Source organism: Liolophura sinensis, chromosome 3 (assembly GCF_032854445.1).
Source record: "Liolophura sinensis isolate JHLJ2023 chromosome 3, CUHK_Ljap_v2, whole genome shotgun sequence".
NCBI lineage: Eukaryota > Metazoa > Mollusca > Polyplacophora > Chitonida > Chitonidae > Liolophura > Liolophura sinensis.
The window spans coordinates 22853079-22871566 of NC_088297.1; the positions used below are offsets into that span (position 1 = coordinate 22853079).

The 18488-nt window shown below is 40.3% G+C and overlaps 1 protein-coding gene across 1 annotated transcript in view; it reads right to left on the minus strand.

Moving 5' to 3' along the window:
• LOC135463473 (hemicentin-1-like) overlaps positions 1–18124 on the minus strand; it is a 29796-nt gene extending 11672 nt beyond the window's left edge. Inside the window, exons 1-15 of the mRNA XM_064740730.1 lie at positions 18079–18124; positions 17193–17222; positions 15808–15916; positions 15085–15260; positions 13819–13995; positions 13293–13424; positions 10992–11097; positions 10405–10589; positions 7993–8136; positions 4997–5140; positions 3838–4179; positions 3403–3511; positions 2680–2855; positions 909–1085; positions 383–514 (exon numbers count right to left, since the gene is read on the minus strand). Of these exons, the coding sequence (XP_064596800.1) occupies positions 383–514; positions 909–1085; positions 2680–2855; positions 3403–3511; positions 3838–4179; positions 4997–5140; positions 7993–8136; positions 10405–10589; positions 10992–11097; positions 13293–13424; positions 13819–13995; positions 15085–15260; positions 15808–15916; positions 17193–17222; positions 18079–18124 (2185 nt within the window). The remainder of the gene's footprint in view (positions 1–382; positions 515–908; positions 1086–2679; positions 2856–3402; positions 3512–3837; positions 4180–4996; positions 5141–7992; positions 8137–10404; positions 10590–10991; positions 11098–13292; positions 13425–13818; positions 13996–15084; positions 15261–15807; positions 15917–17192; positions 17223–18078) is intronic.
• Between the last annotated feature and the right edge of the window lie 364 nt (positions 18125–18488).

The following is an 18488-nucleotide window of genomic DNA, read 5'->3' on the forward strand; positions in this document are numbered from 1 at the left end:
TGAGCTCAGTACTAGCAGTACTTTTTAGGGGCATCACCCCTAGCTTTTTGTTTAAAGCTTTTGTTTTTTTTAAAATACATAATAAACTAAGTCAGGAGTTTTACCATTTACGGTAATTAATACGTTCCTAGCAAATCAACAATGGAATATCCCTCTCGTGTTATTGCGCTCTACATGTGGAAAGCCTGAGCTCAATACAAACGGTACTTTTTCAGATTCCACGCCTAACATTTGGCTTTTCCCATTACTGGGAGCCGACCCTAAGGGTATGACATAAGGTACGATCTAAAAACTGCATAACGCAAAACGAAGGTGCTTGAGATTACGAACGTCATGTGGCCTTAATTCAAGGCACGCATTCTATTTTGTGCAGAAACCATACCTGGGTTGACTTTAAATTTGGTGGGGCTACCATAGACCCTAAGTTGAGCAACCACATTGTAGAGGGAGCATTTGTACGTCTTTTCTCCAGCCGACTCATCACCCATTTCCACATTGATGAAATGTAGATCTCCTGTAATGACAACAAAACAATTCAGGATGCAGGGAAGAGATCCCGTACACTTTCAGTTTATTTTCTGTAAAATACCTCAACCTGTAGTTTCACTGATGATTCAATATAAGCCTGGTTCAGGAAGTTTTTACAATTTCCCTCGTTTCTAAAATTCCTCAGGCCTTGATCTCAATAAAATGCTCATTCGCAGGGCAAGATTTGTATGGTAAATTTTCGCTGAAACTCTCACAGAGTAATTCAGTCACAACTCCACAAGATAAGAAAAATTCAAAAAATTGTTTTACTGGGCCACTCCATGTTGGAGACTCCCTTGACTGAAAAGAACTTTATTACAATCTGATGACATTACAAACCGTTTCTTAACCACAGACTGGAAGACAGAGAAGATACTGACCTACTTGATCAATGACGATTCGACCTCCAGTTATGACAGCTTCAGACTTGCCAATGAACCAATCATAGACGGCAGTGGGCACGCTCATTGGTTGGTCACGACAGGTTAAGGTCACGTGAGAACCCACATCATGCGTCCCAATGTTCGCAACCGGAAGTGTTTTATAGCCGAGTAACTCTGCAACAAAGGGGACAAAATATTGATACAATACTGAAAAATGAAGCAAAATCCAGCACAAAAGAATCAAGAATTTACACAGCTTTAGGTATGAGGTCTCTCGCTGGTTACATTTACACAGCTTTAGGTATGAGGTCCCTCACTGGTTACATGTACACAGCTTTAGGTATGAGGGCCCTCACTGGTTACATTTACACAGCTTTAGGTATAAGGGCCTTCACTGGTGTCATTTACACAGCTTTAGGTATGAGGTCCCTCACTGGTTACATGTACACAGCTTTAGGTATAAAGGCCCTCACTGGTTACATTTACACACCTTTAGGTATGAGGTCCCTCACTGGTTACATTTACACAGCTTTAGGTAAAAGGGGCCTCATTGGTGTCATTTACACAGCTTTAGGTATGAGGATTTCATTGGTTACATTTACACAGCTTCAGGTATGAGGTCCCTCACTGGTTACATTACACAGCTTTAGGTATGAGGTCCCTCACTGGTTACATTTACACAGCTTTAGGTATAAGGGCCTTCACTGGTGTCATTTACACAGCTTTAGGTATGAGGTCCCTCACTGGTTACATGTACACAGCTTTAGGTATAAAGGCCCTCACTGGTTACATTTACACAGCTTTAGGTATGAGGTCCCTCACTGGTTACATTTACACAGCTTTAGGTATAAAGGCCCTCACTGGTTACATTTACACAGCTTTAGGTATGAGGGCCCTCACTGGTTACATTTACACAGCTTTAGGTAAAAGGGGCCTCATTGGTGTCATTTACACAGCTTTAGGTATGAGGGTTTCATTGGTTACATTTACACAGCTTTGGGTATAAGGACCCTCATTGGTGTCATTTACACAGCTTTAGGTATGAGGGCCCTCGCTGGTTACATTTACACAGCTTTAGGTATTAGGGCCCTCATTGGTGTCATTTAGTCAAGCTTTAGGTATGAGGGTTTCACTGGTTACATTTACTAAGCCTTAGGTATAAGGAACCTCATTGGTGTCATTTACACAGATTTAGGTATCAGGGCCCTCACTGGTTACACTTACACAGCTTTAAGTATGAGGGCCTCATTGGTTGCATTTACACTGCTTTAGGTATGAGGGTTTTATTGGTTACATTTATACAGCTTTTCCAATGAGGGCCCTCACAGACTCAATACCCTAATGTATTGTTCAAGAGGCAGCCTATATGAGCGCCTGACCAATTCAGGTCCAGGTCAAAAGTAAGCCTTTGTACAGCTAACGTACACCAAAAGGATTTTATTTATTTATTTATTTCATTGGTGCTTTACGCCATACTCAACAATATTTCCCTTTTATGACAGCGGCCAACATTATTGTGGAAGGAAACCAGGCAGCACCAGGGGAAAACCCGTGACCATCCACAGGTGGCTGTCAGACCTTCCCAGAGAGGAAGCCTGAGAGGAATCCAGCATGAACTGGACTTGATCTCACAGCGATTGCATAGGTGAAAGGCTCCTTGGTCATTAAGCTGCGCTAGCGCACTAACCAACTGAGCCACGGAGGCTCCCCAGATGGATTTTAAACAACATGGCAGCCCCACAACATACAACATGTAATGCCAACTTACGAGCCTTCTGAATTTCCACAACAGTAGACATGGATTTTCCGTGCGAATTACTGGCGAAGCACTGATAAAAGCCCTCATCATTGAGAGTGGGCCTCAACAGCTGTAGCCTCCCGCCGCTGACTTCTACAGAACCGGGCTGTTCAACGATCTTCACACCATTCCGATGCCACTCATACCTGGAACACAAACATGCACGAATTAACACAGGTGTGTACACCATATTCTTAGTGTTTCATCAATCAATTTACAAATCAACATTGCTATTGTGGGTTCCATGAATCTGTTTACTGGACTGGTGTTTAGACAAAATGATTGACACCATGGCAGGATTTAATTATTTATTTGATTGGCGATTAATGTTGTATTATATGTGAAGGAAGCCTTAAATTTGTAGTAATGTAACAGAAGACAATAACGAAAAACATTCTCCAGAGCAAGATGTAAGAGTTGGGCTTTTGGATTCAATATTTTCTCTATTTATTTACTTGATTGGTGTACTCAAGAATATTTCACTTATATAACGGTGGACAGCATTGTGGTGAGAGGAAACCAAGAAGAGCTCGGGGATAAACCCACAACTATCCGCAGGTTGCTGGTCACACTATGGTTGACCTTCTGAAACACAAACACAGTGCATAAGCTGCATAAACTGACCGCACCAAACTATCCCCGCTCTCTCACAACACCTCAGTTTTCAAAATGACCATCAATAGATGAACTTACTCTACAGCAGGGATTCCATCAGCTTTACAATCTAATGTTTTTGAATCGGTCACATCCCGAAAAAATATCTTCTTTAAAAATCCACTGTTGATTTTAGGAGGTTCTGCTTCTGTAAAACAAAAAAGATGAGAAAACATTCTTTAACACTGGAAAATGTTTCTGTATGCATCTGTACCTAAATGCTTGCTGAAATGTCATAAAATAAACCACACAAAATCTAGACACAAAATGCCTGATTCTGAGAGATCAATTCATCATAGGGAAAGATGCTTTGAGGTAGTATGATACCCTTCTGGGGCAAATGTAAGCTTCAGCCCCAAAAGTAATATTTTATGGCATGATATTTTTTGTCATTTGCTGTAACTGTAGTGGGACCAAATTAGTGGTTTCTGGGCAAATTTTCAAGTGCAAAAAAAAAGACATCATGCAACTCACTTGCTTCTTCCTCATCAGACGAGATGTGGGTATAGACTACCACGTCACCTTCGCCTTTCTCCAGCCCCATAGACACTAGACAGCTGTAATTGCCCAGGATCTCCAGGAAGGCCTGATCTCGATCAAACCCCGTCGCGTTGATGATCAGTGTGTTTGACACATCCACGTAGACAGGATCAGCAGGGTTTTTACTAACTGCCTGACCACCCTTCACCTTAGACCACCTGTAGGTAAGAAGCCTGTGATAGAGAGGGTCGGCGACAGCCATAATAGGCACCTCCAACACCTTGCCAGGGTCAACGACATACTTTGGTTGGGGCCTCACGTCCAGTTTGGTTTGGTCTGAAATTGGAATAACACAGAGGATGGAGATGGAGCAGTTGTCTGTCCAGGAGCTGACCTAATGTCATCACTTAATGAGTTTCTGGGGCCAATTGCACAAAGTCATTTATGACTTGAGTCAAATATTAAAATTTAAGCACAAAGCTTAGTTTTCAGTTGTGAAAGTTGAAATTTGGACACATTTGTTTCAAGATAATATTGATGAGGTGTTCAAAATTTTAATTTCTGAAGCCGAAAAATGAACTTTACGATGACCTTTATGCTAGTTGTATGTGGTCTAATCAGTGAAGGCTGCTTCCATTTAAAAAGGTCTTTTCCTTTGAAATAAAATAATAAAGACAAAATGGTGTGTCTAAATATCATCATCCCAGCATCCTCATCATTCTTGTGACATCCAGTTTTACAGTGTAAATATTATAAAAAGTTCTTACATGTACCTCTGTTTTAACAATTACATCTTTTAGTGAGCTCACTCAAATTTTGACGTCTTATTGTTTTCTTTCTCTTACTGAGAGAGAGTATATCATCACACATCAGTATCTTCACATTTTCCCCTATGTCTCTTACAAAACCTTCTTTTGTAACAAGAACATACATACAATTTCTCTTCTTCACCTATTTGTTATGTCTGCAGCCTTACAGCCTTTGACCTCGATTTGACCTCGACCTGGAGTTTAAATGTCTTACCTATGACTTTAAGGAAATCATCTGCCAGCTGATAACCAATGCTGATAGACACGTTAATGTCTTACCTATGACATTAAGGAAAGCATCTGCCAGCTGATAGCCAATGCTGATAGAAATGTTAATGTCTTACCTATGACGTTAAGGAAAGCATCTGCCAGCTGATAACCAATGCTGTTGGACACGTTACACTGGATATTCATGAGATCGTATGGTTTACGGACGCCACTGACAGTAAGTTTTGTTCCATACACTTCTATTTTCCCTGTTTTTCCAGCTGAAAGGAAAAGGGAGACATTAGACAAAGTACTCCATGTTCCATTGCCAAGTTCTTTGAAGAAACTAAACGACAAATATTTTTTCAGTATCAATGTGGAAATAGAGATGCTGTAGGGAGGAAACTGGACAAAGACTGGGAGAAACCCACGGCCATCAGCAGGTTGCTGCAACACCCTCTCACACAGGGCCAGAGAGGAAGCCAGCATAAGCTGGAGATCAGTTGGGCTTGAACTCACAGCGATTTCATTGGTGAGAGGCTCCTGTGTTATTGCGCTACATAGGCGTGCTAGCCTCCTCAGCCACAGAGGCCTCTCGAACTGAATAAATTAAAAGTATAATAGAGTCCTCCTGTCAACATACAATGCACCTTTGGGGTGTCTACTAGGGTAAGTCGGTTAGAAGATGTTGGAAGGTCGTGCTGTGCATAAACAAAATCGGCATCTTTCTTTACATAAAGAAACTCAAACCATGCATATGACTGGCTGAATATGATTGGTGTTTCACCCCATTTACTCAGGAACATTTTACTTGTACAACAGCTATATGCCCAGAGCAAACCACTGACCATTGGCAATCAGATGACGATCTTTCTAAAATGTGATGCTCTGGGTTTATTGTTACATGCATGTTGGCATAAAGTAATGAGCTTCACACACTGAGTGCTGTAATTCATATATTACTATCAGGGTCTTCAGAACAGTGGACACAGGCTGTTCTCCAAAATATTCCTCTATCCACTGAGAGCGTATAAACAAAAAGTTGTGAAGAACAGCTAGACCTACAGCTTATCGTATAACAGGGGCAACCCACCATTCGTTCAGACAGCAACCCTAACATTCTACCGTGTTAACATTTTGCATCGTCGTATAAGGAGTCCCCATGAATAGTCACTTCATACGTTCAATACTATCAAATTTAAATCACGTGAACCTGCATTTTATTGGTCAAATACACACCCAAAACATAGCTCACTTGGTTTCTGCTATTGTTGATTTTCCTCTCTATGAAGCATCCTTACAACCATGTTTTCTTTTTATGAATTTGTGGCTTAAAAGACAACCACAATTGTGCTGAACATCAATAAGATGACCAGTGAACATGACAAGTCCAGATATACATGTACATGTCAATCTTCAACCTTTGCACCCACTAAAGCCCTTTTGTCATTGGAATCTATACGCTGACTTATTATGAAAATGATGCTAAAAATGATTTGTGTCATTTAAAGTAAGAGTCAGCACCTGACTAATGTTTATGTCCACTCAAACACTACTATTCAACGTATATTAAGCCGGCATTAAATAGGGTTCTTTTTCCAGATACGTTTTAACCCAGTAAAAGTTGAGTGAAATTTCGTTCTGACACACCTTTAGCACGTCTCCACTATCGAGGGCAAGGTGAAGTCACCTTTACTCTACCTCTCTAACATCGAAAGTATTTTATGTATAATAATATAAGCAGTAGCCTATGGCAGATGAAAGTTGTAGAGTTCGGCAATAAAGGCCCAAATGATAAATATAGCTTTCTTGAAAACTGGACATACTGGAAGAATATTTCTTCTACTGCTTGAACTGTTGACACAGCAGGCCTACTATATCACTTACAAGGAACTCGAGCAACCTTGTTCCAATAGCCTAACAGCAGATGCCTGGCCGGGTTCAAGTCGTAGTTGTGACCCGTATTAAATGTTTACAAAATTACAATAGGATTGTTGTACAACTGGATTCATGTTCAATTATGAAACAAATGGCAATAAATCTAAGCATCAGTGAGGCTGGTCTATGCATCCGACTGTCGTTAGATTTTATGCTCCAATTTTGTAGCCATGTCTTCTAAGATGACAGCAACACTAACCTAGTTATCGTCGAGGTCAGAGAAAGCACATCAGCTTGAACACGGCCTTTCAACAATTTTACAGTATTTTATACAACGAAACAGAAAAAACAGCCCTTGTATGCAAGAAAGATGAAGGAGGTAAATTTAAACTCTTCAGTTACAATAAATTGAGATTTAAAAAATAAACTGGGCCCTATATCATAACATTTAATTGATGTTAAACGTTGTCTGATAAGATTCCGTCTTCCCATTCGTAGGAACCTTCGGCATCCCTAGCCAATTTTTCACTGACTGTGATATTTGTTATTTAGAAACTGCTGACTAAACGCTAAAATGACCGACAGAAGATGTATTTTGGGAGATGAATGCAGTTTGGGCCGAGACAGTGTGATACTGTCGTTGAATATTACACGGTTAATTGGCCTAACTCAACTGATTTTACGCCTAAGGTGGTCCATAAATGATTCAGACATGCCCCACAACAATCTGTGAAATGGCCCTTCGGCTACACGCAACTAAATTCTTGTCAACAATTTCTAAATGATGTCTTATGCAGCAGTTCTGTGTTACCATTTGTCACTTCATGGAGTGAATGGGTAAAGACTACGTCACAGTTTAGGCCGCGCAATCTGATTGATCTGATTGCAATGTGTTTGATTGGATAAGATTCTCAAGATGGCTGCCTCGACTCACACCAGTGATTTGTGCAGTATTGCTATTTTGTTCTACATGTTATTCGGTGAAATTTCCCTAAAATAATAAAGTATGATACTTTTTAGAAAGCTTTAGGGATCCTGCTTTCCATTTAAATATACTTTAGTCAGGTGCTGTCTTGTCTTTTAAGATGCAAGCTTCATACAACTGCGTGAATTATTTTTCGACACCCCGCAGTTCTCTCAGAATGTTTCAAAATATTGGATGCAAAGACGGCTGAAAGGGTTGAAAAATTAAGGTAAATATATGAGAATGTGATTTGCTAGGTGCATGGTTGACAAGACGGACTGTAAGTCTCACCGTTTAGAGGTTTGCCGTTCTGGAACCACTGTACCAGCGGAATGTCCTGCTCCATTACAGCCGACCTTGCCACACATTTGAACTCAGCAGTCTTTCCGGTCGTAACTATCACAGATTTCAGCTTCTGAACCCAAATAGGCTTCGCTGCAAGAAGGCGAAAATAAAACAAATCATTTGATACCCTCCACAGAGTAAAAACAAAACAAAAACAAGGCAGTCATAGTATTTAGCAGTTTGTGTAGTTTTAAAATCTTGCCATTAAATCAACGAGAAAGAAAAAAACTATCATACTGTAAATCACTATGACTGTTTATTATACGTGTAAGGATTGCAGAGCAGTAACTTCATATGATTATGTAGTTGTAAATCAGTGTGGTAGTAAAAGACACTGTGGGGAGTTAGTGCACAACTTTACCACAGAGGTCTTTCATATACAAATTGCCAACTGAATTTGGCAATCCGTGTACTATTGGAGACAGCCTTGTGAATAGCTAAGCAAAATGCTGAGCTATGAAAGACTTCCTTGGTCTTTGATACGCAAATGTATATGATACGCTTTCGATAAGTGACTATCTGTGTACTATGGGTGACCACTATAACCTTATGATTGGCTATATGTGTACTATGGTTGACCACTGTAATCCTATGATTGGCTATTTGTGTACTATGGGTGGCCGCTGTAATCCTGTGATTGGCTATCTGTGTACTATGGTAGCCACTGTAATCCTATGATTGGCTATCTGTATACTATGGGTGGCCGCTGTAATCCTGTGATTGGCTATCTGTGTACTATGGGTGGCTACTCAAATCCTATGAGAGGCTATCTGTGTACTGTGGTAGCCACTGTAATCCTATGATTGGCTATTTGTATACTATGGGTGGCCACTGCAATCCTATGATTGGCTATCTGTATACTATGGGTGGCCACTGTAATCCTATGATTGGCTATCTGTGTACTATGGGTGGCCGCTGTAATCCTATGATTGGCTATCTGTATACTATGGGTGGCCACTGTAATCCTATGATTGGCTATCTGTGTACTATGGGTGACCACTGTAACCCTATGATTGCCTATCTGTGTACTGTGGTAGCCACTGTAATCCTATGATTGGCTATCTGTGTACTATGGGTGGCCACTGTATTCCTATGATTGGCTATCTGTGTACTATGGGTGACCACTGTAACCCTATAATTGCCTATCTGTGTACTGTGGTAGCCACTGTAATCCTATGATTGGCTATCTGTGTCCTATGGGTGACCGCTGTAACCCTATGATTGGCTATCTGTGTACTATGGGTGACCACTGTAACCCTATGATTGGCTATCTGTGTCCTATGGGTGGCCGCTGCAATCCTATGATTGGCTATCTGTGTACTATGGGTGACCACTGTAACCCTATGATTGCCTATCTGTGTACTATGGGTGACCACTGTAATCCTATGATTGCCTATCTGTGTACTATGCGTGACCGCTGTAACCCAGTGATTAGCTATCTGTGTACTATGGGTGACCACTGTAACCCTATGATTGCCTATCTGTGTACTATGGGTGGCCGCTGCAATCCTATGATTGGCTATCTGTGTACTATGGGTGACCACTGTAACCCTATGATTGCCTATCTGTGTACTATGGGTGACCACTGTAACCCTATGATTGCCTATCTGTGTACTATGGGTGGCCGCTGCAATCCTATGATTGGCTATCTGTGTACTATGGGTGGCCGCTGTAATCCTATGATTGGCTATCTGTGTACTATGGGTGACCACTGTAACCCTATGATTGCCTATCTGTGTACTATGGGTGGCCGCTGCAATCCTATGATTGGCTATCTGTGTACTATGGGTGACCACTGTAATCCTATGATTGCCTATCTGTGTACTATGGGTGACCACTGTAATCCTATGATTGGCTATCTGTGTACTATGGGTGACCACTGTAATCCTATGATTGCCTATCTATGTACTATAGGTGACCACTGTAATCCTATGATTGGCTATCTGTGTACTATGGGTGACCACTATAACCCTATGATTGGGCATAAACTTTGTACTAAGAGCCGAAAATTATGGATAGAGGAAACCGGAGTACCCAAGATAAACCGACCACTCGGTAGTTGGTGACGAACTATACCACGTACTGCACACCATATTTGTGGAAGGCAAGTGGCCTTAAAACCCTAGAATATCAATACGGTGACATGAACACTGTTCACTGATTATCATCACTAGGACCCTCACAAGCAGTGACAGCGCGGAATCTACAAATTCCCTATTTTAAGCACTTGCATTTCACATCCACTAAGATATTTTGATCACTTACAGTTCACATCCAGGGAAATATTTTGATCACTTACAGTTTAGACATACAGATATGTTTTGACCATTCATATGTCAAAAAGCTTTGATCACTTACATTTCACATCCACAAAGATGTTCTGAACAGACCTCTGGCTTCCGTGTACAGCTGTACAGGTGTACGTTCCTTCATCCGCCTCCATCACATTTGAGATCTCCAATGTGTACTTGTCGTCACTGATAAAGTGACGCCCCACAGGCAGTGAGCCGCCTGTTCTGGCCCACTCTATCTTGGGTAATGGGCTGAAAGCAAGATGCAGTTCAGGCTTAGTACCTACAAATATCTCCATTTGCGAATAGAAGACGTCCAGGAGAGAAAATAAAAAAACATGCTAGATATTAAACAATGACACAGAAAACTGAATAATTTTGATTCTATACTGACATCTAAAAATACAACCAACGTGTAAAGAACGATTAGTGGAATATGTACAAAAGAAGGATTAATAAGAATTATTTACTGTTTAACCGTAATTTGTGAAAATCTGATCTGGATCTAAAAGGGCAAATTACAGACTGGCAGAGAGCTATTGGCATGAATTTAGGCACACCGGAGCCCTTGGTCAATGTTGGTCAAGAAATGACCCCTAGGTGATAGTAAGCCTTAAACACAGGATAATGTGATACATTGAAAATTCAACTTACTATCCATCAGGTATACATTGCAGGGTGAGTGTTTTCCCGAGTAAGGCCACAGAGCTCTCCCTGTCTGTAAACCATACCACAGTTGGAGCCCTCGAGGCGGGTGCGACTACAACATACACATAAAACCGTGAATTTGAAATACTAATGTCTTCTGAAGGCCTGGGAATAAATTCTTGCTTGATTGTTACCACAAAGGCATTGTTTTGAAAATTAAATTTCACTACAGTGTTCACTACATTGGCTTGTATGTAGTGTCCTTTGTGATAGCATGTATATACGCTAAATGACCTAAGGTTTCGCCCTGGGACTCGGAAAGTTTATACCAGGATTCACTGTTACTGACTGAGGGCCGTGCGAGAGCATGAGGGGTGGTCAGGGGATTATACTGAGAGTTTAAGAATGTTATAAAAATTTAGTCTATGCTCCTATGACCAACAAATGTTTTCCTCAGTTTTAATCTAAATAATTTTAGTACATGCACTTTGTAACAGGTTGAGTGTTTTATTATCGTTATTTTGTGATAAATGGGAATTTGTGTGAAAACTCCATGGGGATTCAGCGTGACTTCCCAGTGCCTTTCCGTATGTGGAGTGTCATGTCAAATATCCATTTTTAACCTGAAACGCTCTCCGTATGCAAACCTATAGCAGAATTTAGCACAGTGAATCCATACTTACAAACTAAGCCTACCAGCAGACGAGATGAAGATGTCAAATTGCCATCAAAGCGATACTTCCACACATGTGTTTGCACCCCTGCAGTTCATTCAGTCGTAATTTGAAAGACTTCCGCCCATATTTCATAATAATGGATACCCAATTTGCTTAATATTTAATGGAGTCCCCTCAGATGAAATTTCAGTCATGAGGGCTGGTTTTATCTACACTTACAACCACAGGACTCTGATATTCCACCTGTCTTGTCGGTCGTTAGCGACACATAATTCACGTCTAGGCAAAACTGTATACAGGAAATCATAAACCATAGAGATATTTCTCAGTGAAATTCGTTTTTAGGTAAAATACATTTTAAAACATATCCGTTACAAAATGAGGGCTCTAAGCAGACAACCGTTCACCAGATAACAGTGTGAGGTGACTTCCACATACGCCTAGCCCCAGCAATCGATTTGCCTGCAGTGTTTCTAAAACACAGCCTGTCTTAATACTTTCTCCAATTTCATTCATGAGTATATTTAGAGATATACATGTAGGCCTACTGGTCGAAAGACCTGCACTCCTCACTGTCAGTGACTTGACCCCATGTGGTAAGGATTAACAACCAGAGCTGCTAAGTGCCTAGGAGGGTAATGAAACTGCTGGAGGCTGATCACTGGCTTCTGACATCTTGCTGCCAACTCAAGCAAAAGTAAACCACAGTAACTCACGTGCGAAACTTTAGGTCATTTACCGTATATATGTATGTTTTAGTTTAATAAAAAGATATGGATCCTATGTAAAACTTTAGATTTGGTAGCAAGCCTAATAAAAACCTTGCCAGATGAATGCAAAAAAGCTGAATTTGGTAATTTATGGTAATTAATAGCACAGAGACCACCGTTGAGGGAACATCCCCAGCGTGTCAATGTGCTTTACATGTTTGTAAAATTTCAGAACAATACATGTGGTACTTTTGGAGAAATCACCCCTAACATTTAGTGTAACACTGAATCTAATACACAAAACAATAAATAGTGAACTTTATAAAACATTCTCCCTCCATTTTTTATGAGTTTTACAGCTCCTTACATGCAGTACTTTTTCAGTTCCCACTCCTTGATAAACCTATAATTTACTTCAACACTGATTCTAAAACACAACACACTAAGTCATGAATTTTGTTGTTTCTGATATTTAATAGACAGAGGATCGACAGGAAAAACTCCCTTGAGTTATTGTGCCCTACATGTGAGCTAGCCTTGAGCTCAGTACTAGCAGTACTTTTTAGGGGCATCACCCCTAGCTTTTTGTTTAAAGCTTTTGTTTTTTTTAAAATACATAATAAACTAAGTCAGGAGTTTTACCATTTACGGTAATTAATATGTTCCTAGCAAATCAACAATGGAATATCCCTCTCGTGTTATTGCGCTCTACATGTGGAAAGCCTGAGCTCAATACAAACGGTACTTTTTCAGATTCCACGCCTAACATTTGGCTTTTCCCATTACTGGGAGCCGACCCTAAGGGTATGACATAAGGTACGATCTAAAAACTGCATAACGCAAAACGAAGGTGCTTGAGATTACGAACGTCATGTGGCCTTAATTCAAGGCACGCATTCTATTTTGTGCAGAAACCATACCTGGGTTGACTTTAAATTTGGTGGGGCTACCATAGACCCTAAGTTGAGCAACCACATTGTAGAGGGAGCAGTTGTACGTCTTTTCTCCAGCCGACTCATCACCCATTTCCACATTGATGAAATGTAGATCTCCTGTAATGACAACAAAACAATTCAGGATGCAGGGAAGAGATCCCGTACACTTTCAGTTTATTTTCTGTAAAATACCTCAACCTGTAGTTTCACTGATGATTCAATATAAGCCTGGTTCAGGAAGTTTTTACAATTTCCCTCGTTTCTAAAATTCCTCAGGCCTTGATCTCAATAAAATGCTCATTCGCAGGGCAAGATTTGTATGGTAAATTTTCGCTGAAACTCTCACAGAGTAATTCAGTCACAACTCCACAAGATAAGAAAAATTCAAAAAATTGTTTTACTGGGCCACTCCATGTTGGAGACTCCCTTGACTGAAAAGAACTTTATTACAATCTGATGACATTACAAACCGTTTCTTAACCACAGACTGGAAGACAGAGAAGATACTGACCTACTTGATCAATGACGATTCGACCTCCAGTTATGACAGCTTCAGACTTGCCAATGAACCAATCATAGACGGCAGTGGGCACGCTCATTGGTTGGTCACGACAGGTTAAGGTCACGTGAGAACCCACATCATGCGTCCCAATGTTCGCAACCGGAAGTGTTTTATAGCCGAGTAACTCTGCAACAAAGGGGACAAAATATTGATACAATACTGAAAAATGAAGCAAAATCCAGCACAAAAGAATCAAGAATTTACACAGCTTTAGGTATGAGGTCTCTCGCTGGTTACATTTACACAGCTTTAGGTATGAGGTCCCTCACTGGTTACATGTACACAGCTTTAGGTATAAAGGCCCTCACTGGTTACATTTACACAGCTTTAGGTATGAGGTCCCTCACTGGTTACATTTACACAGCTTTAGGTAAAAGGGGCCTCATTGGTGTCATTTACACAGCTTTAGGTATGAGGGTTTCATTGGTTACATTTACACAGCTTTGGGTATAAGGACCCTCATTGGTGTCATTTACACAGCTTTAGGTATGTGGGCCCTCGCTGGTTACATTTACACAGCTTTAGGTATTAGGGCCCTCATTGGTGTCATTTAGTCAAGCTTTAGGTATGAGGGTTTCACTGGTTACATTTACTAAGCCTTAGGTATAAGGAACCTCATTGGTGTCATTTACACAGATTTAGGTATCAGGGCCCTCACTGGTTACACTTACACAGCTTTAAGTATGAGGGCCTCATTGGTTGCATTTACACTGCTTTAGGTATGAGGGTTTTATTGGTTACATTTATACAGCTTTTCCAATGAGGGCCCTCACAGACTCAATACCCTAATGTATTGTTCAAGAGGCAGCCTATATGAGCGCCTGACCAATTCAGGTCCAGGTCAAAAGTAAGCCTTTGTACAGCTAACGTACACCAAAAGGATTTTATTTATTTATTTATTTCATTGGTGCTTTACGCCATACTCAACAATATTTCCCTTTTATGACAGCGGCCAACATTATTGTGGAAGGAAACCAGGCAGCACCAGGGGAAAACCCGTGACCATCCACAGGTGGCTGTCAGACCTTCCCAGAGAGGAAGCCTGAGAGGAATCCAGCATGAACTGGACTTGATCTCACAGCGATTGCATAGGTGAAAGGCTCCTTGGTCATTAAGCTGCGCTAGCGCACTAACCAACTGAGCCACGGAGGCTCCCCAGATGGATTTTAAACAACATGGCAGCCCCACAACATACAACATGTAATGCCAACTTACGAGCCTTCTGAATTTCCACAACAGTAGACATGGATTTTCCGTGCGAATTACTGGCGAAGCACTGATAAAAGCCCTCATCATTGAGAGTGGGCCTCAACAGCTGTAGCCTCCCGCCGCTGACTTCTACAGAACCGGGCTGTTCAACGATCTTCACACCATTCCGATGCCACTCATACCTGGAACACAACCATGCACGAATTAACACAGGTGTGTACACCATATTCTTAGTGTTTCATCAATCAATTTACAAATCAACATTGCTATTGTGGGTTCCATGAATCTGTTTACTGGACTGGTGTTTAGACAAAATGATTGACACCATGGCAGGATTTAATTATTTATTTGATTGGCGATTAATGTTGTATTATATGTGAAGGAAGCCTTAAATTTGTAGTAATGTAACAGAAGACAATAACGAAAAACATTCTCCAGAGCAAGATGTAAGAGTTGGGCTTTTGGATTCAATATTTTCTCTATTTATTTACTTGATTGGTGTACTCAAGAATATTTCACTTATATAACGGTGGACAGCATTGTGGTGAGAGGAAACCAAGAAGAGCTCGGGGATAAACCCACAACTATCCGCAGGTTGCTGGTCACACTATGGTTGACCTTCTGAAACACAAACACAGTGCATAAGCTGCATAAACTGACCGCACCAAACTATCCCCGCTCTCTCACAACACCTCAGTTTTCAAAATGACCATCAATAGATGAACTTACTCTACAGCAGGGATTCCATCAGCTTTACAATCTAATGTTTTTGAATCGGTCACATCCCGAAAAAATATCTTCTTTAAAAATCCACTGTTGATTTTAGGAGGTTCTGCTTCTGTAAAACAAAAAAGATGAGAAAACATTCTTTAACACTGGAAAATGTTTCTGTATGCATCTGTACCTAAATGCTTGCTGAAATGTCATAAAATAAACCACAGAAAATCTATGAATAGAAAAACATACCTGAAAATTACGACGTGGACTCTTAGATCAGTGTGGACTTGCACTAGCTCTGTTGTAACAATTAGCAGGTAGCAGCAAACATTACATACACTCACTTGTTTTCCTAAACATTATACTTTTTTCATCAAAAAACTTAAGCAGCTTTTCCAGCAGATTTGACCACCGATAGTAACCAAGTCAGGTACATCAGCTTGCTAAACACACTATTCTTACAAACCATTTCTACCTTGCCACTTTTTCTATTCCTCCTGACAAATCAAAGTTTACATGTATGCAAGAACAACTTCTGAATTTCACTGAACATAACAAAAGTAAAAATATGTAACATGCACATGTATCAAAAGTCAAAATTTAACAGGAACTAAATTGTTGGTGTCAATCACATTACTTGGCTGGTAGAAACGGCATTCTGCTTATGGTATTTTCATATTCACTGATGCTTTTGAATAAAGCAATAATTTACACATATAAAAAGGAAAGCACAAACTCTTTCTATAGGATTTGGTTGAAGAGAATCAGCCATTGCTACAAGCAGAATGCCTTTCCTTATTATCAATTCCCTTATTTAAAACAATTATTTGTGTCCTTAGTGGCCGGGAGAAAACTGTAATGAGACAAAATGAAAACCATGCAAAGTTGATGGGGCCTGCAACATGCCAATGGCAGCTCGTGCTATTACTAACCTATCATGAATAAATAATTTAGTCACAGAAATTTTCCTGCATTTTGATTAAAAGAGTTCAAGGGTTATTAATAAGGACTTACGGGTTTGATTATTGTCTCCCACTAATTTGGAGAACATACATGTACGACTCATAAGACCTATCAAGTTTGGCTTCGGGGCTGGTAGATCCAGGATCAATCCTTGATCGAGTCACACCTAAGACTTTAAAATCGCTTGGCGTTCAGCATGAAGGGGATAGTGCAACGACTGGTTGACCCGTATCAGTATAATGGCTCGGGCGGGGCAGCTTACTTGCCTTCGGTAAGTCGTCTCAGTGAAGCAGCACTAAATAAAAGAGCGGTGGAAATCCGTCCTGCAACAAGGAGGCACATTACATGTACATGCACCCTAATGATTCCTTCGTCGTCATATGACTGAAAAATTGTTAAGTACGACGTTAAACCCCAAGCACTCACTCACTCACCTATCAAGTTTGTGTTCAAGTGGAGGAAACCTGGAAGTGCCCATAGAAAACAATGCAGTGGGAGAGTAACTTCCCTTCCTTACAGCAGAGTGATGTCCCCTTTATCATCTGAGGGATTTGTGACATTTGATTGGAATAACTTCCACTGCTGTGTACATCTGATCAGTGGCCTTACATGCATGTACCATAACACAACCTGACAACATCACTGCACAGAGGACAATTATTGAAAGCTGCACAAGTCAGTTTGAGACATTTACAATTAAATATGTACTGATGTGACTGGTGGTTAATGGTGAACTGAAATCTCTTGTCAATAAATCAACATGGCTGTCAAGATGATCAAACAGGAGCAAAACTGTAACAAAATAGAACATCATTTCAAAAAAAAAGAATTTGGATGCATGCTAATCATCCGAGCAGGGTTAAAGAGAAGGGGGTTGGGTATAAACAAAGTCCACAAAACATAAAATACTTGGAGAGGTCACTCCACTGGTAACATTATGGCTGTTGGCATCAGCTGTAGTCGTGACATTCTGAGATCTGGTCAGAGTGTTATTTGTGCCTAAAAATTCATCAATATATCCATCAGAATAAATATTAAAGATTAACTAATATAGAGAGCAAAAAGGGGGAAAACAGCCATTAAGATCAATTATATAAAAAAAAATAACAATAAAAGGAACACATCTTGCTAATGATTCTAGTCACTTTTAAAACACAATGAATAAATTGTCCAACTTGCAGAGAAATATATTTTAATTTAATACAATAAGAAAACATAAAAAGTGGAGACAACTCTCATGGACACAGTGTAAAACAACTCTACGTCATTGGAATAGACTTACAAGTGCAAACAAAAGGCACATTGCACTAAGTCACTAACCCACAATCTGACAGTGCTGATAGCTAAGCCACCCGATCATGTACATTCCGTAAAAGAGTCAGTAATATGATTTTGTGAGCTACATGTAAACAAGCCACGACCCACATCTCTAGCAAGTTCTGACCCGCCCCGATTGTCAGACATTGCTATTTTCATTCATTTGTTGTAATTTTTACATTTAAAGGACTCAAGAAAAAAACTTGGTAAAATTGGCAAGAAGTAAGGTTTGGAGGTTGTTGGAAATCCCATTCCAGCTGTGTGTATTGGTGTGCTGCAAGTAGTAATGGAAATGGACCAGAAATTTTGGCAAAGTGGATGTCAATCCTTAATCACATATGTGACTTCCACATTCATGAAGATCTCTTTCAGAAATGCCTTCATGTACCTCTGGAGAACAGGGAGTGGCTCAG